Here is a 15,909-nt window from a genome sequence, read left to right on the forward strand (position 1 = left end):
TGTCCAGGGATTCTCCAAACAGACGAAGACCCTGGAAGGGGAGTGTGGACAGGGATTTCTTGGAGGCACTGTCCGCGTTCCATATTTTTAGCCACAGGACTCTGTGGGCAAAAACAGCGTTGGCTGCCTTTAGGGCTGACAAACTAGCTGCATCTAAAGGAGCCGTGAAGCAAGTAATTAGAGGCTAGAGAGAACAAATTAAGGCTCTCGAGAGCCTCTGAAGGAATATTGCAAGAGCGAAGCAACTTGCGCAAGTTCCTACTCCACACACTCATAGCTCTCGCCACCCATGTCAAGGCAAACAGGGGGCGCAGAGAGGAGCCGGAAGCCTGGAAAATAGATTTGACCGGAGCATCAACTGCGCGGTCGGACGAGTCCTTGAGAGACGCGGTGTCTGAGACAGACATAACCGTGTGTTTAGCCAGCCTGGATACTGGCGGATCCACAACGGGGGGTACTGACCAGAGCTTAACCAGTTCCGATGGAAAGGGTTAAGCGAATGAAGAGGAGGATTTTTTATTAAACCTCCTATCAGGGTGATCCCACCATTTAGATATGATTTGATGAAAAATCGGATCCTGGGCAAAGGACTTAGGAGGCTTCTTGGCCCGCTTGATTACCGACTGAGAAGTCGGGTCCGAAGGCTGATCAGAAATCGACAGAGTGATTGAAAGCCGAAATTAATGTGTCTTCCATATGTCTAGACTCAGAAGGGACATCTGAACCAGAGTCAGAGTCTTGGGAATCGTGACTACTAAAGGTCACGGAGCCTGAGTCAGACTGATCATCGTCCGAGTCGGACGAGACGTAACGGTCGCAATGGCGCCTTTTGGAGCCTTTTTACGTACTGGGAACGAGACACCAGACGAAGGCGGGCTCCCCTGGGGGAGCTGAGCCGGGGGGAGGCTGTGAGAGCCTGTGGAAGGTTGGGATATCTGAGCGGCCAGGTCATCTAACCTCTTAGACATTAGAAGAGCCCAGGCAGGAATAATGTCATCAGACTGGGGTACTGCCTGGATAGTGGCCGCAGCCAAATCCACAGACTGCACGACCTCCTGGTCCGGCAGCGGAGGCTGTTGTGACACGGAAGTAAAGGCATCGCAGCCCCGGCATAGTGGATAGCTTCGGCCATTACAAAAACGAGCGTCCACAGGTGGTACAAGCATAGTACAGGTCAGTAGAGGACGCCTGGGAAGCTTTATCACCCTTGCGGTTACGCATGTCAGCAACAGCTCCACAATAAGTACAGTGAGCCTCTAGCAGTATTATAAAGGGACTGCTGTGGGTGAGGAGCTGCTAGCAGTATTATAAATGACTGCTATGCAGAGCCGGTGTATACCGAGTAAAGTAGCACACCCTGTCAAACAGTCGGTATATACCTACAGGCACAGTTAGTATATACTGCTAAAAGCTGATATACACCGCCAGCCAGCAGACACACACCGCTAGAAATACAGCGATATACCACTGAGCAGAGCGGTATATAGTGCTGCAGAATCGCAAAGCCAAGGAGGCGATCTCACCCGTGTCTGCTCCCCACATGTAATGGCGTCCAGTGTTCTCTGGCAGCATGGAGGGGAGAGACGGCCCACTAGAGGGAGCGGCTTCTAGAGCAGTGGAGGGGGCGTTGCTAGAATGCAGGCCGACGCCGGGAGCTAAATTAATGATGCTTCCCGGGGATCAAGGCCTGCATCGCCCCACTGGCGCCTTTTCAGGCGGCGGTTTGGATGCAGGGGACAGATGACTCGTCGTCTCCCTACCTGCTCCTGGCTCCGTCTGAAGACGCGTCGGTCCTGGGATGCGGGGATCTCGGGGACGCATCTTCGGCTCAAGGCTGAAGCAGGTCCTCTGCTCTGCTAGCCCTCTGGAGCTACCTTGGTGTGAGGTGCTTCCAGGGAGCCAGGAGGGGTACGCAGACCCGACCACTTGGGCGCGAGGGAAGACTGACGGCTTGTGCACGCCAGGTTTCCTCTGCCCGTACACGGGGGGAACGGGGGTGGCAAGGCACCCTGGTATTGCCCCTATCAAAAATAGAATGAATAAGAAAAGAAGAACAAAATAAAAAGTAAAAATAAGCTGGCCTGAGGCACCTCTGGTGGAGCTCAGTCCAGACATGTCAGCCTCCCTGCTGACACTAGGAAAAACTGAGCTAGTTTCCTGCCTAGCTGGGGTATATGCTGAGGGGGGAGGAGCTAACACTTTTGCAAATCTAGTGTCAAGCCTCCCTGGAGACACCATAATACCCACTGTCTGTGTCCCCCAATGAAAAGGCGAGAAAGGAAATGTAATCTACATTGATCAACCTTTGAAGGTTTTTTGTAAGGGGTGCACCATGCCACTAGAACAGTGTTTTACAAAAGATCCAAAGTTTATCATCATTAAACCCTTATTTTGCCCAAAATGTGATGATCACATTTAAGAGAACAACAATGACTGTAGCACAGAGAAAGATTATAACTAAATATTCTGAAGGTAACAACAGTCACCAATCAGTAGGAAATATACAGGCCTTTGCTCTTAATTAGTGCTGAGCGGACCTGGGCTGTAAATGTGGCGCCCTGGACAAGCCAGGACGTCACAAGAACAACACCAACACACCCCACACTCCCGGTCAAGCACACTAAAGTCAGACAAAAACCCTTGTTGCCTTCCTCCAGGGGCTGATGTCCACACCAGGGGGTGGGCCAGGCAGTTTGTCCCGCCCACCGAGGAGTTCACAGTCCTGGAGGCGGGAAAAGCAGGCGGATAGAGTTTGGAAGTGAAAGTGGAAGGAGGGAAGTAGCAGTTGAGAGGCCTGAAGTTGGTCCGGGTGTGTGGCCCGGACGGATCAGCAAGGTTGGCAGACGGTGGTGACCGTCTGCAGGAGTGGCCTATTGGAGCTAGCCGTAAGGACCGTGGACGGGCGGTGGCCCGGCGGTACCGGACCAGTACGCAAAGAAAAGCTAGCACCATCCGGCAGGGGCTTACAGACCGCGACAAGGCTAGGAGTCGCCGTGCAATGTCAAATCCGTTAGCGAAGGGAACCTCCTGGGTTTCCCAGCAGCCAAGTCCCGACAGAAGGCAACAGTCCAACCGAGAGAGGGAAACACAGTCACCACCAAGGCTAAAGTTCCCAGGGCCAGAGCCTGCGGGCAAAAGGGGCTCCTTCAGCATCCTTCAAGCTGGGGAGCGGGTTACCGGTGGGAACCCATCACAACCGTACACACTACACAGGTGCAGGGAAGGGAAGTCACCATCAGCCTGCCAGGAGAAGAAACACCGCAGCCGTCTGTGGGACCCGTCCATCCAGCCGTTTGTTCTACCGGAGACTTTGTGTGCATCATTGGCTGAGTACCACCGTGCCGTGCGGCACAGCGCTGCCCCCGCACCTGGCCAGGCCCCGTAATCCGCCTGCAATCCATCCAAGCCCTTCACCGGGCCCCGGGACAACCAACCCCCCTACCCACGGAGGGGAGAACTAACATCCAGGCTGCTCTCTGTCATCGCTCCCGGGATCACCATCCAGAGCAGCGGTGGTGTCACCAATCTCACCACAACCGTGGGTGGCGTCACGGATAATACCAAATCCCCACCCTTTTCACTCACGGGGGAGGAACGCCGCTCGAGTCCCCGGGATCCGGCCCACCGCTCAAGCCACCACCGAGCAGCAGCAGCGGCCGGACCCGAGCAGTGGGAGAGCGCAGCGTCACCTCCTCCGCCCGCAACATACACATCCGGATCCGCACGGTTTCAGGGCTATCCCCGGACGCAAGATCCGTAATCGGCAATTAATAAAAATGAAAAACAAACAATAAATAAATGAGCATTTCATACTTACCAAACTCGGTGTCATGGCAGCACTCTGCTTCCGGGTCGCGCTTTCACTTCCTGTGCTGTGCACGCAATCACACAGCTTTCCATGTTTTCCCCGCCCACCGGCCGTCCTCTCAGCTGTGATTAGTTCCTGGCTGACGCGTCCCCAGCCTGTGACAGTCTCTGCCGCGGTCATTGCTTATCGTGGCTCAGTAATAGGCTGCACTCAGAGCGGGCAGCCGTGCTCTATGGCTGCTCGCTCTGAGATGTAGCAGAGCTGTATGTGTCGCCGCGGGACTTCTCCTGTGGATTACGTCGGAGCTGCAGGGTTTCTTTGGGGCTTAATAAAGTGGTGAAGGAGGAGTGTTTTGTACTTTATTTCAAATAAAGGATTTTTCTGTGTGTCTGTGTTTATTTACTGTCATTTACAGGTTTGTGTGATGCAGGGATCTGATAGACGCCTGTACCATCACACAAAGCTAGGGTTTAGCAGCAGCCGTGCACCACTGCTAACCCCTGCTATTACCCCGACTGGCACCGCATCACGCCAGCGGGAAGAGCCAGTAGCGCACACCGGTATAGCCGCATCTAACAGATGCGACCATACTGGACAGCTGCGGGCTGAGGATATACCAGCCCCCAGCCGGCGTTATCTTGGGGGGATGTGAAGATTAGGGGGGACCGCACGTCGTTTTTTTTTTTTTTACTTTCACCGGAATCACACGTGTGAGGGGCTCACGCGAGTCTGGCAAAGCCTCGCACGTGTGACTCTGGGCACAGATACAGCGCGACGGCTGGGGCTGCAGGCGCTCGCTATAGCTGTGCTGCCGAGTGTTTACCATCGTGACCGACAGTGCACTGCTTTCCCCGCCCACCGGCCGTCCTGGCGCCTGTGATTGGTTGCAGTTAGCTGACACGCTGCCACTCAGGATGGGGGAGTGTCTAGCTGCAACCAACACGTGCCAGTGGGCGGGGGAAAACCACGAATATTGAATTGTCAGCTCCGGAAGGTAACAGCGGGACCCGGAAGGAGTGTGCCACCATGACAGCGCCTCGGTGAGTATGCCACGCTCTCTTTTTACCCTCCGGATTCCGGTCCCCATTGACTTATATGGGCACCGGATTCTGGGGCAGATCGGATTCTTTTTTATATCTGTCAGTGATCCGCCGGCCCCGGATTATTGGCCGTTCGATCAACATTACTCTTAATGACTGCAGCACATCTGCGGCCACAGAACATCACTAGTCTCTCACTGCTCTAGTATGATATTGTTCCACTTGTCTTAGTCTTTTTCACACTTCTATGACTGTCGTGGGTTTCTTGGCCATAACTTTGTCACCAAGGATTTTCTAGAGGTTTCCTATTATGTTTAGATCAGGAGTGAATCGTTTGTATAATATTTTTGCTAATTCTAACAGGGGGAGGGGATAACTATGAAGATATGATCTCCTCCAGTGTAACTGTCACTCAAGCTGCTGCTCATTTTACAAACTTCTCTTTCTTGGATTTTCTAACCTAAACATCCGAGCTGACCATTACAGGTATGTAGATAACCAGTATAGCACTGGCTTTAGCTTATATACAAAAATCCTGCTGATTGGTTCCCTTTAAAATACTGCGAGTTTATTCATGTTAGGATATAATCAGATAGGACTACACAATGACCTTAACATTTAGAAAATTGTGCGTTGTTCTCCAACTTTGATCTCCAGTGTATATTGCTGTGCCATAGCATTGCTGAATATTGTAAAACTCATGGTCTCCTTTGAAACCCAACCAGAGGCAATTTCAAGGGAGCGCTGCTATAACAAGCATGGAGGTCATCAGCAGACCCCTACGGTCATAGTAACCCTTCGCAACCCGAAATAACATAATGGGTGCGCTGATGGTTGCTTAAAATGGCGTGCTCCCATGCCGACATGTGTTTAGTTCCTCTATCAGAGTTTGACAGTGTGATTAAACAGGTTAACAATGGCAGGCAGCGCTCCTCTCCACCAATGATTGTTAGCAGCAGGTCCTAGCTGTAAGACTCAGCCATTAGCTGCCGGGTATGGGAGGAGCTCACCTAGCACAAGTATGGCGGATGTTGTAAATGGGCTAAAAATCTATTCAGGAGGAAAAAGCTAGAAGCAGACTCCAGAAACAGTTCCCGTTCTCCATAGAACTTTATAAGCACCTATTGACATCTATTTCAGTAATGGGAAAATCTGTATCCACTCAAGACTGGTTTTACCCGTGAATTGAGAAGATGAGGATAATTCAGTCCAGAAAGAGAAGAAACCGGATGTCTCTAATGACTTATTGCAAAATTTCTTATTTTCACATGTACGACGGATAAAACACATAAGACAATTACTCCTTAATTGTGCAGTGTGCATTTCATATTGTGCTCCCTCACCGCGGAGCCGCTCGTAAACTCGTTACACCCTCCTATAACTCCAAGCGTTGGATGTGAGCATGCTCCACCAGCAGACATAAGGGAACTACGTGCTCTAACCCTATTTACAAGCCTATAGATGTTCGTTTTATGGCATTAGCTGGTGAGGGATAATGTCGGAAAACTACTGAGCTTTACATATCGAGCAATGTTATTTATGTAAACTAAGAGCTCTTTTAAGCTTTTTGTCTCTTGTTCACTTAATATTGAGTTTTAATACATAGAAATGCGCTCTCAGCACACTAAACAAATACAAAAAAAGAAATATACGCCAAATCATTCAATCAGCACCATTTAATAAATTAACATTTACATATTAGTTGGTCTGGTTTCTTACATAAATAACATATAAATGCAAATACGTAGTGATGAATTTAATTGCAATGTGTAAATCCTGGCGGATTGTAACGTCTCGATCCCATAATATTCCTATAAGGTGCTGGAGAAGGGAATGCACAATGCAAGGTGCAACCAACAGGTTAGATGAGCAAGTATGATAGCGTATCCCCTAGAAAGCAGCATATTTATACTCTGGTAATGAGGAGCCCTGACCTGGGAACCCAACGAGGACACATGGCATGGGGATCTCTAAACCGTCTTCAACTATACAATATATAGTAATGAAGTGGAAACTATGATGTTGGCAACTACAAAAAATGGACTGTGAACATATGGCTATTAACCCTTTAACAGCAGCTAATGACAGGTAATCAAATAGCAGCATATTGCACAAATCTTCAAAACTAGTCCACTAGCCGACTCCAATCATTTACAGTCTTCGTTGAGATCAGGTGGCCAGTACTGATCCTCCATGTACTGCTCATCCGCTGCGCTGTCTTCATCCACGTTGCTGTCGCTGAGCTGACATCTAATCAGGAGATCTTGCTCCACCTGCTCCGCCACCAACTTATAAAGCTCCATGCACGTCTGAGCGTCTTCAACTGACGAGTGCCCCTCACTACCAACCTGAAGTAGTAAGAGCAATGTTAGCATTTATTAAAAAAAAAAAAAAAAAAAAAAAACACATTAAAAATAAATAAAATGTGCATGTGTGGAATGTAAAGCATCAACCCCATTACAACTGCCTAATGGTGTTTCCATAAGTCCGTAATTGTGTTGTCTCCTTCCAATTATTCTTAGCCCTTACACTACAGAATCTCCAGGTTCAGCGACGTTTCTCCATTCTTTGTCGATTGGCAGCAGTGCTGCAGGCATGATGTTAACGCTGCAGCCTAACAACAAAAGATTGGAGCAGCAGTGCTGGACTCAGGAAGGGAGAGTAACAGCTCTACATCTCTAAGCCTATGGGGTATTAATATTTGACATGGGACAGCCTCTTTAAATAGGGAGCACAATCACTGCACAAGAAAAGGCCGCTTTACACGCAACGACATCGCTAACGAGATGTCGTTGGGTTCACGGAATTCGTGACGCACATCCGGCCTCGTTAGCGATGTCGCTGCGTGTGAAATGCACGAACAACCGTTAACAATCAAAATTACTTACCTGATCGTTGACGCGTCATTCCTTTCCCGATTATCGTTGTTGTTGCAGGTTGTTCGTCGTTCCTGCGGCAGCACACATCGCTATGTGTGACACCGCAGGAACATTACCTTACCTGCAGCCGCCGGCAATGAGGAAGGAAGGAGGTGGGCGGGATGTTCGTCCCATTCATCTCCGCCCCTTCGCTTCTATTGGACAGCCGCTTAGTGACATCGCTGTGACGCCGATCGAACCGCCCCCCTTAGAAAGGGGGCGGTTCGCCGGCCACAGCGATGTCGCTAGGCAGGTATGTGTGATGGGTGTAAGCGTTGTTGTGCGCCACGGGCAACGATTTTCCCGTGACGCACAACCAAGTGGGGCGGGTACACTTGCTAGCAATATCTCTGCGTGTAAAGTGCCCTAAAGGCTCTACTTTGACCTGAAATGTCACAAGTTATATACCAAGAGAACTGTTTGCTGGTGCCTTTTCTAAATGTCCTGAGGATATACAGTATGTCCACCGCCATTAACTTGAGAACGGCGGCAGCTATAGGCATAGGAGTGGTGTCTAGGTATAGTATAGTAGCCATGCACTACGCAATGAAACCACCTATAGCGCCACCTGGTGGAAAACAACAGAGTTAGCATTTTTATCTCGAAAACGGAACGAGATAGAGAAAAAAAGTGAATTACAAAGTTGTAGGGCATCATCAATTCAATACGAATCGACACCTTGCATACATATAATTAGAACGTGTAAAACTCATAAGACTATGGACGTGAAGCGATACCTCATGGAGGCCTAGACACCACTTCTGGGCCTATAGCTGCCGCCGTTCTCAAGTTAATGGCAGTGGACAGGACATGGGTGGACACACTGTATAACCTATACACACAGCTGTTGCCCTCATGACCAGTGACATGGAAGACTTCTCACTGAGCTCCCTCTTTATGCCGTCTTCCACACAGGGGTTGCCTGCAGTTTTCTGCCCTCCATAAATCCAATGAAATCATACAAAATACATGCAGATCAGTGAAGAAGAAAACAATCCATCCTTACCTGTATCCTTTTCTGCAGAATAAGTAAAGCCAGTCTTTTCAAGGAAGCACTTGGTCTTTGCGGGAGTCCTGCCATCTGTTTCAGTAAAGTGATTTTACTGGTGTCTCTTGTTTGCTTCGTAGGATGGAAATATTTCAAAACGCTGAAATCGTGGTCTATTGCATGTCCAATCACCCGCTTACCCTTGAGAAGCTGCAGGATCTAAGAAACCAGGACAGATTTAGTACAATATAAGCAGATATTAATGATACATTCATTGGCACTAATATAAGTGAAGATACATCGCAAGGTTATGCAATCACATTCAATCCAAGTATTATCTGTGAAGGTGTCTCCGCAGTTGGACCTCAAGCAATGAAAGTTACGGGTCTCCAGCTGGAATGTATGACAATTTCTATATGACAGACATCATACAGTGCATGTGATGCGTGTTCAGGATCTGCAGGCTTCTACTCCAGATATTGAGGCTCGATTGCAAATACATAGCACTGTGTAAACACGTCCCGACAGAATCTGCACAAGTTACAACCTATATAACTTACCTCTTTGTGAGCCATCTTGAATGTGACTGCATTTCGCAGATGTTTTCTGGTAATGCCGCTCCACCGTGTTCTGTAATCCGTTACTGGCAGCTCTGGTTTTACATATTTATCGTATAAGACCTCTCCCAGGTGGTTGACCACACTGCATCGTGCCAACTCACTGATCTTCCCACCAGGACCAGTACCAACCATTTCACAGTCAATGGCAACACATTTCTCAAGACTTAGCCAAGAAGTAGGTGAAGAAGCCCTACTGGAAGGAGTGCTGCCATCCATGGACATGCCACTATCGTAATCACAAGCCAGAGAGTGTACAGAGAGTAATGTAGCCTTCACTGGTATAGCAGCATGTGGAGCTTTACTCCCATCAAGTCTCATAGGCTGACCAACTTCATCTCTCCGAGGACAACTTGGGAAGCTGCCCTCGCCATGGAAGGAACATAAATGTTCCTCAGACCTGTACTTCTGAAGTAGACCGCGGTCCTGGAGAAATGCTTTACGTAACAAGAAGCGCTGATGCTTTCTGCTCTTCCTTCGACTTCTGACACGTATATCTTTAGGTTCACGTCTAGGTTTATCTGTCTGAGGCACTTCCATGCTGTCAGTGGACTGCGGAAACCCATGGAAAAGACCAGTGGAAGAGCTACTATTCATTTTGTCGAATGGCTAAAAAAAAAAACCAAAAAAAATAAAGTGAGACAACAAATAGGATTAGTACAAAAGTGGACAAAGCTACAACGTTAACATTCTCGACCATAGGCTCTCAACCTGAAGTGCTTGTGCCTTCAGAAGAATACAAGTTGCTCATAGCATGGTCTAAAGGGCACTTTACACGCTGCAATATCGGTATCGATATCACTAGCGAGCGTACCCGCCCCGTCAGTTGTGCGACACGGGCAAATCGCTGCCTGTGGCGCACATCGCTTACACCCATCACACGGACTTACCTTCCCTGCGACGTCGCTGTGGCCAGTGAACCTCCTCCTTTCTAGCCGTCCAATAGAAGCAGAGGGGCGGAGATGAGCAGTCGGAATATCCCGCCCACCTCCTTTGTTCCTCATTGCCGGTGGACGCAGGTAAGGCTAAGTTCACACATCCTGTGTTTTGCATCAGTCACAATCCGTCGCCTTGAGGAATTACGGAATCCTGCAAAATATTTTGCAGGAATCCTGTATTTCCCCATAGACTTCTATTAGTGACGGATTGCGACTGATGATCCTGCGTTGCATCCGCTGCGTCGCGGTCCGTCGTTTTTGAATGACCGCCGAGCGGGGAGCAACGCAGAATGTAACGTTTTTCGGGCCGTCAAAATTAACGCGCCGCGCAGGAATCCGTCGCCATCCGTCAAGCTTGTAATGCATGTCTATGGTGCTGGATTCCGTCGTAATCCGTCTTACAACGGAATCCAGCGCAGGATTCCGTCATTCTCTACTGAGCATGCCCAGCATGCTTGGCACGCCCACTGGGCTGTCCCAAACACAGACGGATCATGACTGATCCGTCAAAAAACGGACGCACAGCGGATGTAACGGACGCAACTGATCCGTTTTTTCACAGGATTCCTGTGAAAGGAATCCTGTGAAAAACACATCAGTTGCATCAGTTGACATCTTGAAAATGACTGATCCGTTGCTGACGGACCTGACGGATTGAAAACACAGGATGTGTGAACTTAGCCTTAGATGTTCGTCGTTCCTGCGGTGTCACACATAGCGATGTGTGATGCCGCAGGAACGACGAACAACCAGCGGCATGCACCACCAATGATCTTATGAAAAGGAGCGACGTGTCAACGATTTTTGACGTTTTTGCGATCGCTGAGCGTCGCTCCTGTCATATGCTGCAATGTCGCTAAAGACGCCGGATGTGCGTCACAAACCTGTGACCCCGACGATATATCGTTAGCGATGTCGCAGCGTGTAAAGCACCCTTTAGAGTAAAGTCATCCAAACTCACCAATTCCAGCTCATCTGGTTCACATTTCCCCTACGACTGATGTTGGATGAGCGAGGGACTGGGCTGGTGATAAATGTGAATGGACTATCTTATACAGACTCATGAATCTAGAATGTATCCCTATGGAATAATGACTGTTGCTGATTTTAAAGCTTACATATTTACCCATTAGGGTATGTGCACACAACGTCTTAGGCGGGCTTTACACGCTACGATATCGCTAAAGCGATCTCGTTGGGGTCACGGAATTTGTGACGCACATTCGGCCGCTTTAGCGATGTCATTGTGTGTGACACCTATGAGCGATTTGGAATTGTCGCAAAAACGTTCAAAATCGCTAATTGGTGACATGCCCCCCTATTCCCAATTATCGTTGCTGCTGCAGTAACGCTGTTTGTCGTTCCTGCTGCAGCACACATCGCTATGTGTGACACCGCTGGAACGACAAACATCTCCTTACTTGCGTCCACCGGAAAAGGAGGAAGGAGGTGGGCGGCATGTTCCGGCCGCTCATCTCCGCCCCTCCTTTTCTATTGGGCGGCGATTCAGTGACGCTGCTGTGACACTAAACGAACCGCCCCCTTAGAAAGGAGGCGGTTCGCCGGTCACAGCGACGTTGCTGAGCAGGTATGTGCGTGTGACGCTGCCGTAGTGTGCAGATCTCCAATCCAAACCGCACCAGAAGTCAGTTAGGCAAGTTTACGCAAGTTTGGATAATTCTGCAGGAAATCTCTCCAAATATCTGCAGTAGCTAATTCACATCAAATCATGTTTAGTCTAACAGCTCTTTGTGCAACTACTTGTGGCCCATTCATAGACTTAAAATGTCCGAGCTGTCCGCAGAATATACTTTGCAATGATGTTCTCATAAGTCACTGCAAATTAAGGAGCTGCATGAGACTGTCAGAGACGTCCGCACTCCCCAGAGAAGGCAGAAGTGGTTAAATACCACCTCTGCCGCGCTGATCGGTACAAATAGCTGTGAAGAAGAAAAGCTGCCATATACTTACATGAAAAAATGCTCAAAAAGGTCTTTTTTGACATTATGGTGTATTCAAAGTGTGAAATGAATGAATGAATAAAAAAAAATTAGGAAGAAGGGGAAAAAAAATCTTAAAGGGAACCTGTCAGCAGAAATTTTGCCCTAAACCTAAAGGTTTCCCCTTCTGCAGCTCGTGGGCTGCATTCTAGCAAGGTTCCTATAGTTATTCTGCCCCCTTTTAGATCAAAGTAAATAGTTTATAAAGAGGTACCTTTCAGTTTGAAAATCTTGTTAATGGTACACGGGGGCGGGCTGTCTGGTGTCCGTTACTGTCCCTCCTGCCGCTTTAGGCCATCCCCCCAACCCTCATTTACATACCTCAGGACGCCGCCCAGTGCGTCCGATGTCTCGCGCATGCGCCGTGCCACTGTAGCGGGACTGTGCACAGTGTGACCGCTGGTGACGTTGCGCAAGCACGAGATTACGGGCGGCGCTGTGATTTTCATCAGCAAGCTCCCGCCCATAATCTCGTGCCCACACTTTCCCCTCTGCCTCCACCATTGCGCAATGTCACCAGCGGTCACTAGGTTTTTCCCCATATAATCTGCAGCCACCACCAGTGAGCTCTTATATACGGCATTCTAGAATACTGTATATAAGAGGCCAGGCCGCTCTGTATAATGTAATAAAACAGGTTTTCTTAGTCACCCATCAGGTGGTCCGGTCCAATGAGAGTCGCTGGTCTTGATCTGGTGCCTCCTCACTTCTATGTGCATGATGCGGTCTATGTCATCCACACATCGTCCTCCATTACAATCTTCTCTCTGCCCTGCCGGGAGCAAAGTACTGTAATGAGCATGTGCACCTTTTCCTGCACATTACAGTACTTTGCTCTGCCCTCAGCATGGCAGAGAAGAGTGTAATGGAGGACACTGTGGATGATGTAAGGCACGTCATCCACACAAATCATCAAAAGAGGACAGTGATCGCAAGCAGAGAGGAGGCGCCAGATCAAGACCAGCAACGCCCATCGGATCGGACGGCCCAATAGGTGAATATAAGTGGTGGGAAAAAAAAAAAAAAAAGAAAAAAAAAAGAATTGCGCTTTTATTGCCATATTCCAAAATCATATGTTCTCATTTTTCGGGATCTGGGTTCAGTGGACACATGACCACAAGTATAAGATTTGCATACTTCAGGCCACATTCTCACAAGAGGTCCTCTGCTCCGCTCCAGAAATATGCAACTCACATACTGACGGTCACATGACTGCCGCCAACAGTACCAGAGAATCCTGACAGTGAGAAGAGTGCACACTGTAAGGATTCAGGGGTCTACCTACAGTCACAGCAGACCAGACAAAGCCTTAAGAGGTGATGTCAGGGATTAATATTTATGAAGCTTGGGATTATAGATATAGAAACAGACAAGTATCACATACACACTATCCCTGCGTCCAGCACTGCCTCTCTGCCGTTGTGCTAGTTGACCGCTGCAGCCAATCACTCTGCTCACCTGCGACATCACCACAGTAAGTGATTGAAAACCAAGGCAGCGGTGGAAGGTACAGGGTAGCACATGCTGGGGTAAGCTCGGACCCCCCTTATACACTGTGGCTGGTGGCATATGGTAATGTCTGACACAAGAATGGGGCACAGGGGGGAGTAGGGATTAAAACCCTCAACATGGAAGATTTATCCCCGGATCTGATGTATGAGCGGCTGGTAGAGGGGAATCCTGCGCATTACCACAGCTCCCATTACTACAGTACAGGCTGCCCTGTGTGGTGACCATGGCAGCTGATCTATCAGTGCTCGTGTGCCGCTAGAGCCCCGGGGCCGCCCGCTCCTCACCGCTCTGACCACACTCACCGAACACACACCGCAGCCCCGGAGATCTCTGGACTCCCCTCCACGTGTTACAGTGCCGGCTTCTCTGCTCTCATGCCCGGGCATGTTCCTGAGCTGAGTGTCTGTGATTGGCTGTTTCCTAGAGGTCCCGCCCTACAAGTGTTTCTGATTGGCTAAGCTAGGACTGTATATGGAATACAGGAAATAGAAATGGAGTGACATCACCACACTAGACTGCCTGAGGCGCAGCCGGCTGCACCACGTGACTGCAGACGTCACCGACCACACACGTTCTGGGAAATTTCATGTATGAATCTCGTATCATGGAGTGACGCTCCTGCCTGCACCCCCCGGGGAAGGCTGATAACAGGAGGCGAGCAAACAATGTGTGACTGCAGAAAGCCTGGAGACCAGAGGAGCATGAGAATGTGTGACAGGAGGAACAGCAGAAGAATATGTGACAGGAGGAAGGCGAGGGACAGGAGGAACAGCAGAAGAATGTGTGACAGGAGGAACAGCACAAGAATGTGTGACAGGAGGAAGGCAAGGGACAGGAGGAACAGCAGAAGAATTTGTGACAGGAGGAAGGCGAGGGACAGGAGGAACAGGAGAAGAATGTGTGACAGGAGGAACAGCAGAAGAATGAGAGTGACAGGAGGAAGGCAAGTGACAGGAGGAACAGCAGAAGAATGTGTGACAGGAGGAACAGCAGAAGAATGTGTGACAGGAGGAAGGCGAGGGACAGGACTAACAGGAGAAGAATGTGTGACAGGAGGAAGGCGAGTGACAGGAGGAACAGCAGAAGAATGTGTGACAGGAGGAAGGCGAGTGACAGGAGGAACAGCAGAAGAATGTGTGACAGGAGGAACAGCAGAAGAATGTGTGACAGGAGGAACAGCAGAAGAATGAGAGTGACAGGAGGAAGGCGAGTGACAGGAGGAACAGCAGAAGAATGTGTGACAGGAGGAACAGCAGAAGAATGTGTGACAGGAGGAAGGCGAGGGACAGGAGTAATAGGAGAAGAATGTGTGACAGGAGGAAGGCGAGTGACAGGAGGAACAGCAGAAGAATGTGTGACAGGAGGAAGGCGAGTGACAGGAGGAACAGCAGAAGAATGTGTGACAGGAAGAAGGCGAGTGACAGGAGGAACAGCAGAAGAATGTGTGACAGGAGGAAGGCGAGTGACAGGAGGAAGGCGAGTGACAGGAGGAACAGCAGAAGAATGTGTGACAGGAGGAAGGCGAGTGACAGGAGGAACAGCAGAAGAATGTGTGACAGGAGGAAGGCGAGTGACAGGAGGAACAGCAGAAGAATGTGTGACAGGAGGAAGGCGAGTGACTGGAGGAACAGCAGAAGAATGTGTGACAGGAGGAAGTCGAGTGACAGGAGGAACAGCAGAAAAATGTGTGACAGGAGGAAGGCGAGTGACAGGAGGAACAGCAGAAGAATGTGTGACAGGAGGAAGGCGAGTGACAGGAGGAACAGCAGAAGAATGTGACAGGAGGAAGGCGAGTGACAGGAGGAACAGCAGAAGAATGTGTGACAGGAGGAAGGCGAGTGACAGGAGGAACAGTAGAAGAATGTGTGACAGGAGGAACAGCAGAAGAATGTGTGACAGGAGGAACAGCAGAAGAATGTGTGACAGGAGGAACAGCAGAAGAATGTGTGACAGGAGGAAGGCGAGTGACAGGAGGAAGGCGAGTGACAGGAGGAACAGCAGAAGAATGTGTGACAGGAGGAAGGCGAGTGACAGGAGGAACAGCAGAAGAATGTGTGACAGGAGGAAGTCGAGTGACAGGAGGAACAG

At 49.4% G+C, this 15,909-nt stretch overlaps 1 protein-coding gene across 1 annotated transcript; it reads right to left on the reverse strand.

Annotated features, from left to right (window-relative positions):
• Positions 1-6,509: 6,509 nt before the first annotated feature.
• On the reverse strand, positions 6,510-14,206 carry LOC142301798 (apoptosis-enhancing nuclease-like). Its single transcript, XM_075342817.1, has 4 exons — positions 14,124-14,206; positions 9,315-9,980; positions 8,773-8,973; positions 6,510-7,196 (listed from the first exon to the last, which is right to left on the reverse strand). The coding sequence occupies exons 2-4, from the start codon at positions 9,966-9,968 to the stop codon at positions 6,996-6,998; spliced, it is 1,056 nt and encodes a 351-aa protein (XP_075198932.1). The 5' UTR covers positions 9,969-9,980; positions 14,124-14,206; the 3' UTR covers positions 6,510-6,995.
• Between the last annotated feature and the right edge of the window lie 1,703 nt (positions 14,207-15,909).

Source organism: Anomaloglossus baeobatrachus, chromosome 4 (assembly GCF_048569485.1).
Source record: "Anomaloglossus baeobatrachus isolate aAnoBae1 chromosome 4, aAnoBae1.hap1, whole genome shotgun sequence".
In the NCBI taxonomy this organism is placed as follows: Eukaryota; Metazoa; Chordata; class Amphibia; order Anura; family Aromobatidae; genus Anomaloglossus; species Anomaloglossus baeobatrachus.

Bases quoted from the DNA above. Each gene is read 5' to 3' on its own strand.
- LOC142301798 (XM_075342817.1), bottom strand. From the start codon at position 9,968: ATGAATAGTAGCTCTTCCACTGGTCTTTTCCATGGGTTTCCGCAGTCC. The intron at 8,974-9,314 runs GTAAGTTATATA...CTGGTTTCTTAG, and splicing joins TCAAGATGGCTCACAAAGAG to ATCCTGCAGCTTCTCAAGGG. The intron at 7,197-8,772 runs GTAAGGATGGAT...TTACTACTTCAG, and splicing joins TTCTGCAGAAAAGGATACAG to GTTGGTAGTGAGGGGCACTC.